The 13,095-nt window shown below is 43.3% G+C and overlaps 1 protein-coding gene across 9 annotated transcripts in view; it reads left to right on the forward strand.

The window, feature by feature from the left end:
- ntng1a (netrin g1a) overlaps nt 1–13,095 on the forward strand; it is a 111,999-nt gene that overhangs the window by 80,981 nt on the left and 17,923 nt on the right. For all 9 annotated transcript variants that reach the window (XM_034572502.1, XM_034572503.1, XM_034572501.1 and 6 more), the window contains exon 5: nt 12,113–12,139. In XM_034572502.1, coding sequence (XP_034428393.1) covers nt 12,113–12,139 — 27 coding nt within the window. The remainder of the gene's footprint in view (nt 1–12,112; nt 12,140–13,095) is intronic.

Consider the following 13,095-nt stretch of genomic DNA (forward strand, 5'->3'; position numbering starts at 1 on the left):
TGTGAGTGTAGCAGTTTTTAATCATACCAGCCACAGTAGAAGTAGGAATGCTGAAGGAGAGTAGTAATGAATACTACATGAAAGTGCCAAGTCTCAGTTTCATTTGAGTAGGTCTGTGTACATATTGAAAGGACTGCTGATTGAAAGATGGGAGATTGAGGGCCCTATTTTAAGTGCGCCTGCAATGTAGGTGCATGACCAAAAGAAGCGAGTGAAGTGGAATATAAATCAATTTGAGTGGTGTTTAATAAATCCACTCGTAGCCAGTGAGATCATTTTTGCCATCGCTCCGAAGACGCCGAGACAGTCACAATGACACGTCTCAGTTTGTGTTTGAACCTCCGTCCTGTCTGCGCCTCTCCTCCCTCTTGTGCACCTTGTTCTCTGCGCATGGCCACAAGGTGCCACACTGACGCTCTTACCAATCACCCAAACCCTTTCAAGGTCTCACTGCCAGAGTTCTGCTTGGTGTAGCCATTGGACTGCCATCAGAACAGGGTCAAGCTCTTTCAACGCATGGTGCCCAAATCGTTAGGGTTTAAAAGTAATTGGCTGCTAAATGTTTCAAAGGCAGATGTGTCCTTTCAAGATGAGTTTATGAAGAAAAGAGCTTTGAGGTGGAGTTTTCTTTCAGAGTGACAAAGTGACCGTGCAAGTGAAGAAGACGATAAAGAGGCTCAAGAAGGTTTGCCAAAATTAGCCCAAATTAGTTCAAACCAAACTGGAAAGTAAAAGAATTAAATGAAACAAATGAGTTGACCAAGGAGCACAAGTCTTAAGGATGAGCAGAAAAATCATTTCTATGATGAAAAGAAACCTTGAAGGCTGCTCAGGATTTCAAGAGTGCTCTCCAGAGCAGACATGTTTACTCCAGAGCCCCGGAGGATTCACCACAAGATACAAACCCTGGTTATCCTCAGAAAGACCAGGCTGCAGTTCCCAAACACTCAGAAAGAAAACAGTGGAACAAATGTCTGTGGACTGATGAAACAAAAATGAACCTCTATCAAAATGATGGAAAAAGGAAAGAAAAGCAGAAGCATCTCATAAGACAAAGCCGCCACCTCATCTGTCCAACATAGTGGTGCTATCTATTCTGGCTCGAATGGAACCGACACAGTGGTATTTAGTGATGATTCCTCTGTTGATGGAAACAACAGGATGAATGTAAAGTTATACAAGAATATTCTGTGTTAATATTCAGCAAAAGGCATCACAACCCACTTCATCATTCAGCAGAACAACCATCGCGAACCTACGACCAAAGCTGACTGTGGAGGATTTTACAAATATTAAACAGGATGATGGTGTTTATCTTCATGCATCACGCAAATATCTGAGCGCTCTGTGTTTAAATAGCTGTATCCTCCCCCTGACAATTCTTTCCATATTGATGTAAACCTGCCCAGATAAAAACTTAAACTTGGCAGTTACATGTAGTTTACATTATATTACTGCGCAGTGAATGTGCTGAAACTTCAAGTCTGAGGAACAAAACTTGTTGATTCACAAATTATTTGGGATTTAAGAGGATTTGGTGAAAAAATGAGCATAAGTAGCTACATGATGCCAGTCTGTCACTCCTGGTAGAAGCAAACCTCGACCCCAGGGACTTTCCAGTGAAGCATGGGAGGCATGTCACAAACTCTACGTAGGGCTCCCAATCGCCATCTGGGAACTGGGAGCACTGGTCTACCTTCTCCATTGCATCCATGTTTACACAGTTCCATTCATCTGGCAGCAGACTGCATTCTATTGCATCATTATTATTTGAGGGACACAAGCTTTGCTTTATACTTCTACGCTAAATGTATTAGTGTTCATAAATAATGTTCTCCAGCTGCAGCTGCGATGCTAATGTGGGATAGAACCGATTACTTACTCCAGCTTGAGCTGAAGGAATTGGGCCAAGTCCTTTTTTTTTAATGTCTTGTGGTGACGTCACAGGAATTTTGTCATTTTACAGCACTGGTGAAAACCTTTGTCTATGTGGGTCATTATAACAGATTTGTTCTTAATTGCTAAATTTTTTTCTCCACTAATGCTAAATAGCACCGATTTTATCTGCTGATCTCTGACAGTAGGACTTGCTACACACGGCAAAGTTTTCACACAAACAGACCAAACTCTTAACAATGACCCGACACCATCACATAAGACCTGGTAGTCTTATGTGGCAGTGTCGGGTCCTTGTTTATGCCAATGACCGCATCTTGTGAATGCACACCTCCTATTTTGTGCAGAAATCTTTGAATCAGACATGTAGCACTTGTTTGAGCAAACTACCTAAAAACCCAGGATGCTTCCACGCTGATTTTATTTCTCAACAGTATTTGGATCAGTCCAGATGAGCGCTTAATCTCTGTATCAGAAATAATCTCCATTCATACTAACACAGATAAAAATGCAAATCACAGGACGTAGCAATGGTGAGAAATAACCAGAGATATCATGTGACAATGAGATGGAACTGCCCACTAAAACACAACCCTAGTTTTCTTTTCCAAAACTCTGGTGTAGTGTGAATGTAAAGAGTAAACAAGGCATAAGTTATGTATTTTAAAACTTTAAAAAAAAGATTAGCGTGGACGTAGCCTGAAAGAGATTTTAGATAAGTAAAGGAAAATGTGTTTTGCATGCTGCCAGATGTTTGCGATAGTGGTATATCCTGATCAACCTGCCTTTCAAGCCATTGAAAATGTAAAATATACTGTATTAGGGTCTCAGTTTATTCAGTTAAAAAAAAAAAGTTTTTAAAGGTTTTTCTCTCTTGTTGAAAAAGCAAAAGCAGAAAAAGCAACAGCAACAGCTGTCCTGAGGAATGAGGCAAACAAGGACACAGCGCCGCCCAGTACCCTCTACATAGTTTTGTGGTGCTGACGTGAGGAGCCAAGCAGAGAGTCAGCTCTAATGCCTCACATAGACATGGCAACACTCGTTGAAGTAGTAATGAAGTAGTAAGTGTGTGGGTATATGCATCTTTCATGTTCAACATAAAAAACATTCAATGCCATCCGAGTCTTGTAATCGTGTCTTACGAGACCACACTAACACAGGCTCCATAGCGGCCAGCGTTCTTGCCATACACCAGCTGAGTGATCTGCAGCAGGGCCACGAGTTTCAAGTGTCCAGACACCACTTCAACCCCCCCCCCCTCAGTTTCATCCCGCCCTGCCTCCTTATTGCATCCACTGTGATTTCTGCTTTTTTTCTTTTACCTACCGGTGCTCGAGGTCTCTCGGCCACCGGCTGATGACTTATTCTCCCTCCCGGAGGAGCCGCGTTATGAGAGTTAGGGAGGGTTAGTGAAATGGCCATCCCCAGAGCCCAGATTGACAGCACATTATTAAAAAAGGTGACACACACACACAGAGACACACACACACACACACACACACACACACACACACACACACACAGGTGCTCATCCAGACCTGCATGCTCACACATACATTCGTAATGACACTAGGACACACACACACACTCCCCCTGCAAGTGAGGGAGAAAACAGTCTTGGTATAAACTGTATTATTGTACTTTGTCTTTTGGGGGGGCAAATCCATAATGTAATAACTCTGCTAAAAATCTATAGGAATGCAAGGCTGTCCCTCCAGAGTAGAAAGAAATGCACAAGCCTGACAGAAAAATGCACTTTGTGCTGTTGTGTAATTTTCAAGCTCATTCAATTCCCGATCCGAAAATCTCCTTCTCCTCAGTGTTTCCCCCCCCGAACCCAGAGGAGCATATGGCAGCTCCGCAGAGACAAATTTGTCAAAGATGAAAATTTAATTAAGATTTAATTTCTTTTTACTATGCCCATCAAGTCGTCTGATGCGATATGGAGATCGATGAATCATCATCTGGAGGGGGGGGGCGAAATGTCGTTTTACAGCGGTGCCGTGTTGGGAGCAGAAGAGGAAGAAGCGGGGTTTAAAAAGTGATAAAGAAAGAAAAGGATGGCAGAGATAGAAGGAGGAGAAGTGGGCATCACTCTCTGTCACAGCTAACTCAGCCGTCTGGGGTGGCTCTGTCTCTCTCGCTTTCCCTCTCTCGCCCCACCTCCCCCTCACCGGCTCACTCACGCTCGCTTCCTCCCGATGTGGAGACAAAAGGAGAGGGATCAGTTTGAGAATTAACCATGGCAGTTCATTTCACTGTAGGGCTGAGGGAGGCTGAAGGAGATATGGGCTGACGACGGATGGGGAGGGGGGCATCTGAAAAGTTTGTTTCCAACGGTGAAAATGCACTGTTAACCTTTGCTGTATTTTTCAGTTAAATACCACAAGATACACAAGATACAAGATACATTTTTTAGTTTAGTTATTGCAATTGGCATGGCATTGTGGGTAACGTGCATGATGCAATACGTCATTTACATGTAACTTAGAATATTTTTGGAAAAGAAGTAACATACTAGTTAGGACATTAGCCGAAGTGCTGTGTTACATTAAGGGGGAAAATGGTATCGTCTTTAAGTGGTTAACTGGATTTTGAAGAATTTGAGTTCTTCGTTTTTCGACAAAGTTAGTCAAGTCCAGGTGGATTCAGCTGATGCACTGTTTACTCCTGTTGGGGCCGTGCAGAGTTCAGAAGTCTCCCAATTATAAAAGCTAATTCATATCTGTATATAATTATATAGTTAAATATGAGCTTAAATATGTGTGTGTTGTGTTGTTATAATTTGAAAGATAATCCTTTATTAGTCCCACACCAGGGGAATTTGCTAGAATAATCGACTGCCTTTTGGATAACGGTAGATAAAAACACATTAGACCTTTTTTTAAATCACTGAGTTCACTAATAATAATTTGAATGTAAATTATGAAACCACATTTAAATTAATTAGTCCCCTAAACATGCCTCTTTTTTTATGTTTTTATATTTTTCCAGATACGTGAATTATTCTCCTGAGAAATGAAGGAAAATCTGGCAATGTTAAGAAAAGTGGGAAAAAGTTCCTGATGTGGATCTGCAACAAAAAAATGTTTGGTTCTTCCCTGACCCATCCTGCATCCTTCCAACAAGTGTCATGATAATCCATCCTCCTGCTAACTAACAGACAAACAAACAAATGCAGATGAAAACATAACCTCCTTAGCGGAGGTAGTAAAAGTTTGAACCCAGTTGAAATAAACTAAAATGATATTTGGTTTTGATGGTCATCGGTTATCGGTCACTGCTCCTGTCCTGTCGATCTCAGTCACACTAATCAGAGGAGAGCAGAAATAAACTTCCCTGCTGGAAACGGCTCAGATGATCACAACCTGTTCAAACAATTCTGAGCTGCCCAATCAAACAAAAACTCTGTCAACACTGTTATTGACATTACTGACACACATTGTTGGGTTTGGGTCGTGTTGACGGTGAGAAATTAATAAAATAATAGCAGCGTCCATGCATGGAAGGGTGAAAGTCTTGGGGCACATCCGGCTGCTGCAACAAGCTAACACAGAAACAAGGAACGTAATATAATGTAAAGTAATTGCTAATTATGTCCAATTTGTGGGGTGTTCTTTTCTAAACAGAAAACTTGGATTCGCTGCATGCCCGACATGCATTATTCATTTCCAATCGCACTGCAGATTGCCAACTTTGTAGCTGTTCCTCCAGCTGAAGACACATCCCGACTCCATCCAGGATAAACATCAGTGCAAATGAAAAAGCTATTGCCAGTAAAAGACAAGCTGAGATTGTGCAAACGGAAAGAGAGAAGCTATTTGATGGCTGTGGCGTTTCTTTGCGTGGCGGCAGGAGCGGTGAAGTTATTTTCACTGGCAAGAAAAAAAAGCATCTGAATCAATAAGCCGGTTCTCTGCATTAATTTGTGTTAAAGTGTGATCCGATCTCTGTCTAAGCAACAGACAAACACGGCGTGCTCGAGCCGACAACACACACAGAATATGATCTTTCCTGTCTTTATTGAACATGAGCCATTAAACATTCACTGCGCTGCTGGAAAAAGTAAGCAAACCCTCGGATTTAATAACTGGTCGAACCTCCTTTGGCAGCAATAACACTCGGTGGCTGTGGATCCAGGCCTGTGCCAGGTTCGGGGGGGGAAGTTCGGAGCGCTCGTCCTACATCTCTATCCATTCCAGGGAGAAATTGTCCTCATTAGTTCTGTTTGTATCTTGATAAGAGGAATAGATTTCCTTGTCAGGGCAGGATTAGGAAACACTTGCTCAGATTTAGCCGGAGCCAGCCGTAGAGTTTATGGATCTCCTGTGATCAAAGCGGTGAGAGGCGTGGACATGCAGTGGATTTCACCGTAATGATTCATCGGCTGCCTGGAAAGAAGATCCACATCAGCACTCATCCTCCTCTTCCATCCCACTGAAAACGCCCCAATATCCCCTGCAGAGGAAAATAGCATTGCCACATCTGCAGTTGACAGTCACAAACACAAATAGCATCTTTGCGCAGTGTATGTTAAATTGACACAATGCTGGATTTGCTCCCCCTGTGGGTGGGACGCGTAATTCACAGATGTCCACACGTGCATTTGGTTGACAAGCTGATGGAGAAGAAACTGGAGACCTCAGAGGCCAAAGAACCATGTCGACTGACGAGGTCGAGATTTGACACAAACATGACAGGCTTGTTTGGCTAATCAATCGAAATGGGTTTACCTGGCTGCTAAAATTTAAACTAGCGAGTTCACTTAAGCCCCTTTGCCACTGGTCAAAAAATCCACTAACAAAAGTCACATCTGGCTTTTGTCTGTAATGGGAATAGATACAATCACTTTTTTTCCCTGGTTAAACGCACTAATTTGGCAAGAGTGCCTCTGTTTTCAGTGCGTTTCGTGATGTCGAAAGAGAAAGACTCTGACTGTGGGAAATGAGTCAATTTCCATTTTTTAAACAGATTTACCGAAGTTTTAAAAAACTGTGTATTTCCAGTAATTAAGTAAGTATTACGCAGCTCAACGTCAAGCAAGCAGAACAGCACAGCACGGAAACGTGACCAAACACACATACACACGTATATAGCCTCACACTCATCTGCACGTACACAAATATAGACCTTTTCTGATTAATCATCCCTCTTGCAGAGTAGGTATATTTCAATGGGAGGACCAAATCCCAAAGGAACTGGTCTCATTATTTTGTGAGTGAACACAAACAACCACTACTGCATATGCACATATGGTTTTTATAGTATATGTTTGTCATATATGTTCCCTTCATGGTGTCAGTGACCGAGATTCAGATTTCATGGGAATTTGTTTGCAACATATGACAAAATATATCGATGGAGCGATTGTTAAATGAGCCCTGGGTGCAACTAATGCATCAAACAAGCATCTATAAGCACATAACTGTAGTTAAACTGGTGAATTGTTCCATTTATTCTAAGCATCACTTGATTAAAAAGAAAATATTTGTTTTGAGAGACATTGCCCTTTAAATATAATTACATTGAGCCTTGTGCTGCTGCTCCGTCTTTATGCGTCTTCACACATAAACATTTAAACATTCCTTATATGTGCACATATCTCCACTTCCTCCTTCACCCACTCCTCTCTGCTTTTATTCCTTTTTCCACGGATGCTTGAATTTACATTTTATCCCATTTCTCCTCCTTTTGTTCTCTGTAAAATTCACTGCCTGTTGTTTTGCATCCTCTTACACTGGTGCTCCTTCTGCCCTCCTTCCATACCACCATCTTTTTCTTCTTCTTCTTCTTCTTCTTCTTCTTCTTCTTCTTCTTCTTCTTCTTCCCTGCCTCCGCTGCCTCCGCCTGTTCTCGCTCCATCTCTTGGTTTCGTTTCATGCTCACATTCTCTCTCTCTCCCTCATAACACCCCCATCCACCCCAGAGACCGAGCTTGTTTACTCTGTCTTTCCCACATCTCGGCTCTGTGCAGCTGTGACGGTAATCTTTCTTTCAAATATTTGTTTCTTCCATCTCCAGATTTTTCCTTCCCCCTCCTCCCTCTCCCCAACATTTTCTGCCACCTCCGACGTACACGCCTCATTCCATCCCTGAAACCTCAAACTGTGCTCCTTCCAACTCGGCTCCGGGGCACTTTAAGACTTGCCACCTTCAATTCAGATCTACACATTGAGTGCAAGCGAGCCGGCCAGGGCACTCCGGCAAGGCAAGCCCCGTAATTTTACTCTGGAGGAATTCAATCAGGTTGCATACCGCGCGCTTGTGTTTTTGGCCGCCTTTTCTGAAGCTAACCAGTTAGCAATGCCTGTCACCGTCACTGGGCTGCACGCGGCCAAAGAGCTGCAGATGATGATGGATTGCTGTAAAATGACGGTCGCCAGGGAAAGTAATTACCAACTTTGCCTGCGGTGGAAATTCAGTAGATAAGCCCTTTTTCTGAGCAGTCCAGGTATAGCACCAAGGCAAACAGGTGAGACACATCGAAGGTCAACACAGAATGGATAGTGACCGACACAATGTAATAATGCCCATATCACACACACACACACACACACACACACACACACACACACACACACACACACACACACACACACACACACACACACAAACTGACTTCCACACCAGCAGCTGAATGTGCTCTCAACTTTCCTTCTGCACATGTAAGGACACACTGGGGCTGAATAAATGACAGAGTAGCGTGTTCATAGAGGAAATGGGATGTATGCCAATAGATCCATGGGAGAACATTTCACTATGGCTCTCTGATAACCCATTAGCAAGGTTACAGTGATGTTCTTGGATGGTTGACAGCATAACTGGAACCGAACCAGTGAAGGATGGACATGCAGCAGTGGGAATTGTGGCCGCGCTGCTCTGTGAAGTGACATTTATTGTACATCAGTCGCTGCTTCCGTGACTCAGGCCCTCTACTGTGTTTTAATGGTCAAATTTGTGCGTGTGGCATGTGCTGACCCCACATGCACACATATCATGTTCAGTGAATCGCACGCCCCCCCCCCCCCCCCCCCCCCCCCCCCCGCAGATCATGTTCACCACCCAGCGGCTCGCAAACCGTGATCCCCGCACGGCTCATAAAAATCAATGGAGCACACCGTCATATAAGCGGCTCCTAATGCTCTTCCTGTACGATAGGACAGAATTAGATTGCAGCCGTGCCCCGTAATGGCGGGGGCAAGGCAGGTGAACGGGATTGGAAACGATGGTGATTGGAAATTAATCGAATGACCCAACATGGGATCCCGGACATCTGCTCGAACCCCACAGGTAGTTCATAAAGCAGCAGATAATTACGACGGACGGAATTGGTGTCCCAGATCGCGACTCAGGAGAAACGGTTATCTGACCTCGAATTCAACAAAGGGACATTTTTTAAAGGAACACTTGTTTGCCCACGACGTAATTTATATAACAAATACATTATATTCACATCAGGAAAATGATGGTCAATATACTGCAGTAGATCAACACACCACATGGAGGACTGTAGGTAAGTACATGCAGCAACTATTTCTCAATAATTTAAGAAAGTCGATTTTTCACAATGTTGATATGAACATGGTCTTATTGGAGGTGCACACCCCTCCAGTGCATCACTGTCACTCATGGGTCAAACATCAGTCATGTACAGTCACTACTGTGCAGCTCTTCATGATAGTGTTCTCTGTATAAACACTGTTATAAAGAATATTCTCTATATGAACTGTGATGGACACAGAGTTTTGCAAGGTAATAACATGATTAAATCACCTCTCTCTGGTTATATATCCTTCTCTATTTAATGTAGTGGTTCACTTGATAGTTTTCCGGACGAGATGTAGATGGTGCCTGTGTATTATTCCTCTATCAGCTACTTAACTGGACCCTTTTTAAGCTCTGGGTTAAGTTTTTCTTTTCTTTTCTGCAGAGTTCAGTTCCAGGGCTAAAACACTTCCAGTCTCACATTTTCAACTTGTCATTGCATGTTTGGTTCAGCAGTGCATGTTCACATAGGCTGCTTTCACCTTTGGACTTCTCAGTTAAGTCTAAACCAAAATAAAAAGTGTGAAAGTTATGTTATTTACATATTCTTCTTACTGTAGTGACTTTTTATTTGTAGATGTGAGCTCGTCACCTGAACTCATTGCAATTACACTTTTAATCAGCTTTCACAAAGACATGCATGCTTTTAATTAGTGATCCGACTATGAAAACATGAATCATGATTATTTTCAGATGCTCTTCCATTCACTCTGCAAATTAATAATCCAACGAGATCAGATTAAAATTCCATTGCAACAATTGCTGGTATTATTAAAAACACAATAGTCAAGCCACAGGTAATATGTGTGTGAAATGTTTTTAGTTTCCACCGTGTGTCCGTGTTGTGACAGCGACGCTGCCAGATCAAGCTGCACTCGGTGATTAAGGTGATTGCGATTCAGATTGTCCTTGTCCTTGTCCTTCCTGTCTCCTGGTTAGCATCTGCTCAGCCCCTTGAGGTTTGACATCCATTATGCTCTGCCTCCGCGTGTCAGCGCAGCCTCCTGTACTTCACTGCTCTCAGACAGGTCACAGATTTGGCTCCTAAATACGGCTGGCAGGCAGAGATCAGAGGGAGAGTGATTGAATGACAGGAGTTTGATCAAAGTCCACGCGCACTGTCATACACTCACACATACACACACACACACACACACACACACACACACACACACACACACACACACACACACACACACACACACACACACACTCAGGAAATCCTCAGGTTCCCCCTGAGCACTTGGAGACATTGCGTGATAGCTCCATTAGATGAAAGGCCACACAGATGCCTGCTCGCCTCCTCAGCTTCCTCCGCCGTAGGTTGGCGGTGAGCTGGTGACGAGACAGATGTAAGCAAAGGAAGAGTGGGCTCTTTTTTTATTTTATTTCTTCTTCTGCAGTTTACATCAGTGCATTTCTCCTGCTGCCCAGAAGGCTTCCCCTCCTATAGCGAGGGGGTTGTTTGTTTTTCGTGGGTAGACTGCTGTATTGAGGGTAGGAGGTAGAGGGAATGGGAGGGCGGGCTTCTGCGGAAAAGGATGATTGGAAAAAGTGAACCTGGCATTGATGTCCTGGAAGCAAATTCCTCTGAAAAACGAAGGCTTATCCAAAAATACACAGTGTTTTCTAACACAAGTGAAGTCACCGCAAATGTGAGTGTGCCATTCACGTTTACAGACCCAAATGTGACCCAAACCAAGATGTTGGTAGTTGGATCAGATGGCTCGTGAACATTTCAGCCTCCTCAAACAGCCCGCCAGCTGCCTGGTGTGGGGGAGATCTGGTCACCATGGGGATGAGACAGACTGTATTATCTGCTCAGTGGCTGTCTGGCACAAGGGATTGCTTGATGGAGGGACAGGCAGGCAGCAGGATAAGACATGTCTTCCTTTGGCGTCAGGGGCCGTGTTTGCCATCTATGATGCTATTTGATATGTGTGTGTGCATTCGGCATTATGTGTCTTTGGCAGCACATTTTTGAGAGACTGATGTGCTGGGAGCCGTCTGAACGCAGTGTGCGACTTTACTAAAACACTGGTGTTCTGCCTGTTTGGAATGGGCTGTTTCCTTGGCCTGTGCTAATGCTCCAGAGAAACCTCAGAATTATTCTTTGTCATTAGAGAGTCCTCAAACAGTTCTACAATGCACTGTCACTTTTTATTGTTTGCATGCTTCAAGTTGTGTGCAGAGCTTGATCTAAACAGTCTATGGTGCATTGGAAAGTAAGAAAACGTTGTGTTCATCTGGTTTTTCAGCAATCAAGCCGTGGTACATCCATGATCAAGCAAATTCTTTTTTTGCACCAATTCTAGAGTCAATGTCTTTCATAAAATTAAATCAGATTTGCTTTATAACTGTTCACTAGTGTGACTTGTCGTGAGCCCAGAATGAGTTTGCGACATGTTTACCATTTGCTTTGTGACCTTTTCATGGCTCTACTAGTACAGATATCAAGGCAGACGTTAGAAAGCAGGATAAAACAAAAAGTGTGAAGCTTGAATAATGGTTAAACACAAACCCGACCACTATCACTCAGTTTATACATTATTCCAGGTGTCTCCAGCTCATCCTGATGGATCGGGATCAACAGTTTACTTCTAGGGGGAAATGTTGCAGTAACACAGTTGTATGCCTATAATGTAATTCTTCTTCTCTTCCTCTCTTGCAGGTATTCCTAATAACATTGGTCCAGTTAGTAAGTAAACAGTTACAACGGATCTATATGAATGCTTGGTGCTTTGCTTTGCCTATCGTGCCACCCTGCACCATACATCCTCCTCAACTCTGTGCCAAGTGTTCATTTCTGATTCCAATAATCCTGCGAAGAATCACTCAACGGTGGAATAACCTTTTCTTTTTCTCTTTTGTGGTGGGCTGTGGGTTGGGGGTGTAAGAAATATTTCATGGTATGGACGTATTTTTATTTTTTAAATTTTTGTATTGTTATTTACTTTATCCAGACTCAACTCAACCAGATAACACTTGCCTGGCTCTGGATGCCGAATGCCATTTGTTATTTTTACCTCTCTCCCAATGCATTATAAATAAATGGCATCTAGACTTTATTAAAGTGCCAGGGCCTCTCTGGCAGTATAATGTCACAGGAGGTCATTTTAATATAAGCCGCGAGCGCCTCGGCTGGTATTATCTTCGTCAACCAGTAGCCCCAGAGGAGGAGGAGGAAGAAGAGAGGTGCCATGACTCAGGTTACCGCTGCCTGGAAGGCTGTGTGGTGCAGGAACCGCACGACTGTATTGAACAAGTCAAAGTGCATTCACAGCCTGGCTCCACTCTCCTCAGCTGCTCCCACTGAGTCTGTTCGCTTCCCGGGGGCACCACATTGATCAGGCATGTCACCCCCTCCCTGTCCAATACTGGACCCACATAGAGCGGCTGGTTAAAGAGAAGTTTCTGATAAACTTGCCCAGTGATAAACTTTCCTGTTAAGTGGTGATGAACACCAAAGCTGCCTGTAGTCGTAACTGTCGGCTCTAGATCTATTCTAAGCCTTTAGTGAGTCATGGACGTCCACTGGTCTCATCCAAACATTAGTTGAAAGATTTGTTGCTTGAATGCAATAGCTATGGATTTAGACACGCAGTATTATTTGAAAACAGAGTCAGAGTCACAACATTTGTAATCCACAGACTT

The sequence above is a fragment of the Hippoglossus hippoglossus genome, chromosome 20, assembly GCF_009819705.1.
Source record: "Hippoglossus hippoglossus isolate fHipHip1 chromosome 20, fHipHip1.pri, whole genome shotgun sequence".
Classification (NCBI taxonomy): Eukaryota; Metazoa; Chordata; class Actinopteri; order Pleuronectiformes; family Pleuronectidae; genus Hippoglossus; species Hippoglossus hippoglossus.